This window comes from Ptychodera flava, chromosome 8 (assembly GCF_041260155.1).
Source record: "Ptychodera flava strain L36383 chromosome 8, AS_Pfla_20210202, whole genome shotgun sequence".
NCBI classification, from domain to species: domain Eukaryota; kingdom Metazoa; phylum Hemichordata; class Enteropneusta; family Ptychoderidae; genus Ptychodera; species Ptychodera flava.
In genome coordinates, this window is record NC_091935.1 from 45,230,388 (window position 1) to 45,235,763 (window position 5,376).

The window sequence follows — 5,376 nt, forward strand, 5'->3', positions numbered from 1 at the left end:
GAAAACTAACGAGGACCCAAGATTCAGTCATGGGTGAGTCAAAAGTATTTCAAATGCTTTGATGAGCATCAGTCTAGTCGGGAGTCCGACACGGCCATTTATTCACATGTCAATGTGATAACACTCATCCCCTGGACTATACACTAGATGATGAACAATTTCACTTTCCCTCTCAAGGCATGTTTTCCGTGGCTAGAGTATGACCAAGACTCAAAACTTATGAGCTGTAAATGGTGCAAAAGGCTGGGAATAGAAATTCATTTACTAGTCCTGGGTGCCCATATCTCCTGAAAGATTACTGCACGAAGCATGCCAGGATTAGTGACCATAAAGCTGCTGCTGCTGCCCGAGTATACGCGCCTGCCTTTCAAGATGTGGTGTCAAATGCTTACTGCAAGGAAGAAGCCACTGTGAAGGCTGCCATGACCAATATTTACTACATGGCAAAGAAGAACTGTCCAAATGATCATTTCAGTGACCTGAACTGGCTGACCATAATGCAGGTAGGGTTTCTGCTGAAATTTTTCGGATTTATGCATAGATTCAAAATTAAAATAAAGATTTCTCTTAAAATTTGTGTTTATGAAAACACTGCTGATGTAAATAAAGTCAATTTTTCTCGCCTTTATAAAGTATACCCCAGTCATTTTTTTTCAGATTTTTGCCAAAATTTTGATAAAAAAGTGTAGCCAATGAAATGTGATTTCCATTTGATCAAAAATTATCAATAAAATTACAGAAATATCATAAAATTAGTAAAATAAACTACTAAATTTTGAAAAATCACAGCATTCAAATGGTTAACCTGTCTTTGTATAACATGTCTTTAAAACATATAAAAAAATCAGTCAGAAACATGATACAATTTTCATGTTTTCATTTTCTTATTCATAGGGTTGTGATGAGCTGAAGGGACTAAAGGTTGATGCACATACTAATTATGAGCACCCTAATTCCATCCACAGCTTCCAAGAAGCCATGAAACTGGTCATAGATGAGAAGATGGTATTGGAGCTTCAGCAGTCTGAGTTCTTTGCTGTACTGACTGATGAGATGGCAGATATAGCCATGGATAAAACTGTTATCATTTATTTAGATACCTTGTACAAGGCACAATCAAAGTTAGATTTTTGAGGTTGTAGGTTTAGATGGAACTTCAGCTGATGACATTTATAACACAATTGTCAGTGTTTTGGAGGGCAAGGGTTTGAAACTGAATAAAATGTGTGCTGTTGCCACAGATGGTGCCAGTGTTATGACAGGGAAGCACAAAGGTGTCACAACTTTACTGAAACAGGACAACCCATTTATTATCAGAACACACTGCATTGCTCATAGGCTTGCCCTTGCAGCTGCTCAAGCTTCACATGCTATACCATACCTTGACAAATTTGGAGAGAAACTCAACCAAATTTACAATTACTTTCACTACTCAACCAAACACAAATCAAAACTGACCAAGATCTTCTCTGTGTTGAATATGGAATTAAGGAGACAATTTGTGCGCCCCTGTGATACCAGGTGGTTATCTGTTGGTGGAGCAGTTGATGCTGTTTTAGCTAATCTCAATCCCCTCATCATGTGTCTATCAGATGATGCCTACCCTAACACTGGGACTGGTGATGCCACTGCTGTTGGATTGTTTAAATATGTGACAACATACCAGTTTCTTGCAACTTTACATTTCATGTCAGATGTTTTAAAACAACTGAATTTCCTGAGTAAGACATTCCAAAAGTCTGACAGTGATTGTTCAATTGTGTACTCACATGTTACAGCTAAAAGTGACACTTTCAAAAATATGAAAGTAAATGCTGGTCAGAGATTACTTGAGTTTCTGAATATGGTACCCAATGAACCAGATGAAACTGGTAAATTTTACCTGAAGATGTTTGAGGTAGGCAAACCTGTTCAGCCATCATTTGTTCTCACTCTCCCAGAAGGGGCAGAGGGTATTGCTATCAGTGACAATCAAAACTACAGGAAGTGGTTTCAGAGTAGCAGGGAAAAGTACATAGATAAATTAGTATCAAACCTCAGTGACAGATTTGATGATCTTGGTCTGCTTGGTGCATTCAAAATTTTTGTACCAAGTAATTATCCACCAACTTCTAGTGAGGAGTACAAAAACTATGGTGAACAGGAGATAGATGCATTGTGTGAGCACTATGGTTGTGAAAGAAATGGCAAAGATGGTAGAATTTGTAAACCAGTCATTGATTCTTCTGCCTTGAAAGATGAATGGCCTGATGTTAAAGGTATATTGTCTTGCAACTATAGAGGCATGCCCTATCAGGCAACTTGGCAGCAGATACTGAACATGAATGTTTTGAGCTCTTATCCCAATGTGTCCATACTAGCAAAAATTAGTCTTATCATACCAGTCAGTACAGCAGACTGTGAGAGGGGATTTTCCCGTTATAATTTGATCAAAACAAAACTCAGGGCATCCCTAAAAGTATCATCTGTCAGTTGCCTGATGACTCTGGCGATAGAGGCTCCCCCTTTGAGAGACATGAATACTTTCAACTTTCACAGGGCTTTCCAAATATGGGGTATGAAAAACAGGAGACTGATGTACAATGTTCAGTCTAGAGGTACAACTGCTGATGATGTTGGTGATCATGACCTGATGTGTAGATTACTCAATAATATTCAAAGGTTGGCTAAAATGGCACACTGTTTGGGTGAGGATATCCCTGAGGATGAAACTTAGAACAGTTGAATTGTATCATGACTAATGTATTCTGAAGTTTTATTGAGTTTTGCAAATGTGTTCAGCATTAATAACAGAATAAATGTGTGAAAAAGCATGAAGTGTTTGTCAATTTTTGTATGTCTGTCTGATTAGGTAACTGAAATGATCATTTGGGCAGTTCTTCTTTGCTATGTAGTAAATATTGGTCATGGCAGCCTTCACAGTGGCTTCTTCCTTGCAGTAAGCATCTTGAGATGCAGGAGTAATACTTGGGCACCAGCAGCATGCTTTGTACAAATATTTTAGTATTTGTGTCTTGATCATACTCAAGCCACAGGAAGCACACCTTGAAAGGGAAAGTGTGAAATTGTTAGTTTATAACTTCTATGTAATTCCAATGATGAAATATGGAGTGACAGTATTGGTTTGTAAAAATCGGGGGGGGGGGGGGGGCTGTAATTTTACTTACTAATTTTTTTCAACCTAAATTCGTAATTTACTAACAGTTTTGAAAAGCCAGGGAGAGCACAGTATAGACAAATTTATAAGGTCAGAAGCAATAGGATCATTACAATGTCAGTACAACGATAACAACAATAGACAATAGATTTGTCCATGGGGGATTTAAATGAATTGACTGCATGCATGGTAGCGTATTGGATCCTAACGTGAAGACATTTGACATGAATATTCACGTCATAGTGTTTGTTGTTGTGCCATGTCATTGAGTATGTAAGTCATAGTGTGTTGTCCTTGTGCCAAGTTAAAAAGAAATCTGTCAAGGCACGTCTAAGTAATGGACCCGGATATTAAAAAATTGCAAGAAAATGGCCGCCTGGCAGCCATATTGGATTGTATCACAAAGACATTTGACATGCTTTTGTAAGTCATAGAGTGCTGTCCCTGTGCCAAGTTAAAAGAAATCTGTCAAGGCATGTCTTAGTAATGGTTTTTGACATTTCAGAAGAAATAGGCCGCTTTGTGGTCGTAATGGAACGTATCATAAAGACATTTGATATGCTTATGTAAGCTATAGTGTGTTGTCCTTGAGCAAAGATTTAAAGAAATTATCCGGGCATGTCTTAAAAATCCCGGGAAAATGGCCACCTTACGGCCGTATTGAATTGTATAATGAAGACATTTGACATGCTAATGTAATTCACAAAGTGTTGTCTTTGTGCAATGTTTGAAGAAAATCACTCAAGGCGTGTCTTAGTATTGAATCTGGATATTAAATAATCATAGGAAATCATAAGAAAAGGATGACGTTGGGACTAATCCTCGTACCAAGTTCGAAAGAAATCGCTCCAGTCATCTCTTAGAAATTTTCGTAAACAAATGGACGGACGCACGAACGCACGCACTAACGGACTGACAAAGGCACAGACATGACAAAATCTATAAGTCCCCCAGACGCTGTCCGTGGGGACTAACAAAGCAAAACGGGTCATTGGGAAGAATTTGAAATACTTGAGTTCGATCACCGAAACAACTGTGCATAATAAATTGATTATAAGTGAAAGGCAGAGTTTTCTATAATAGTGTGGCAGCCAAGAGAGACAAAAACAGTTTAGTTTCCCCGGTTTGGGAGATTCAAAGGGTTTTGTTATAACCCTTCCATGAGAGGAATTTTTTTTTGAAAAGTGGACACGCTTTTGAGTAAATACATTATACGAACTATGGCTTACATAAGCATATCAAAGACAGCTCATTACAACCAAGTAATTCACAAGTGAATTCCCTGACATTGACATGACAGCCAGTCAATTTGTCCTGCTGGTAAAACTGAACAGGCTACAAAATGATCAAAATAACATATATTCTCCGTAATCGTGACTCTCATAAAAAAATAACATCTTAATTAATCTCGTCATTAACTGATGAATTACTGTCACGGATAGCTGCCCATACATTGCTTATTACTTTGCTACAAAACCGTATCCAATACGTGGACTAAAATTGCTTTTGTTGCAAATAGCTATCACTGTGCTTGCTGCTTCAATAAGGGACCCAAGTCATGGCCAGTACCTTACAGAAGAAGATCAGCATGGTTTAGAACATCGTTTCATTTGAATACACCAATTTATCGATGATATAGACAAATTTATAAGGTCAGAAGCAATAGGATCATTACAATGCCAGTACAACAATAACAACAATAGACAATAGATTTGTCCATTGGGATTTAAATGAATTTACTGCATGCATGGTAGCCGTATTGGATCCTAACGTGAAGACATTTGACATGAACATACACGTTATAGTGGTTAGTTATTGCGACATGGTATTGCGTATGTATGTCATAGTTTGTTGTGCCTGTCTTTGTGTCAAGGCACGTCTCAGTAATGGCCTAGGGTATTAAAAATTGCAAGAAGTGGCCGCCTGGCAGCCATTTTGAATAGTATCACAAAAACATTTGACATGCAAATGTTAGTCACAGAGTACTGTACTTGTGCCAAGTTAAAAAGACATCTGTCAAGGTATGTCTTAGTAATGGTTTCGGACATTTCAGAAGATAATAGCCGCTTGGTGGTCATAATGGAACGTATCATAAAGACATTTGGTATACTTATGTTTGGGGACAATTTTTTTTTTCCTTGTCGAAATTCATTTTTTCTGAAACTGCTTTTGTTACAAATTGGGTAGATTGTTACAAATAGGGGTGACGTATCAACCCT

At 37.8% G+C, this 5,376-nt stretch overlaps 1 protein-coding gene across 1 annotated transcript; it reads left to right on the forward strand.

Annotated features, from left to right (window-relative positions):
- The first annotated feature begins 1,222 nt into the window (after positions 1-1,222).
- On the forward strand, positions 1,223-2,716 carry LOC139138115 (E3 SUMO-protein ligase KIAA1586-like). Its single transcript, XM_070706338.1, has one exon. It carries the CDS (start codon positions 1,223-1,225, stop codon positions 2,714-2,716), a length of 1,494 nt encoding a protein of 497 aa, XP_070562439.1.
- The last annotated feature ends 2,660 nt before the right edge of the window (positions 2,717-5,376 follow it).

Coding starts and splice junctions, on each gene's coding strand:
- LOC139138115 (XM_070706338.1), top strand. CDS start 1,223: ATGTGTGCTGTTGCCACAGATGGTGCCAGTGTTATGACAGGGAAGCAC.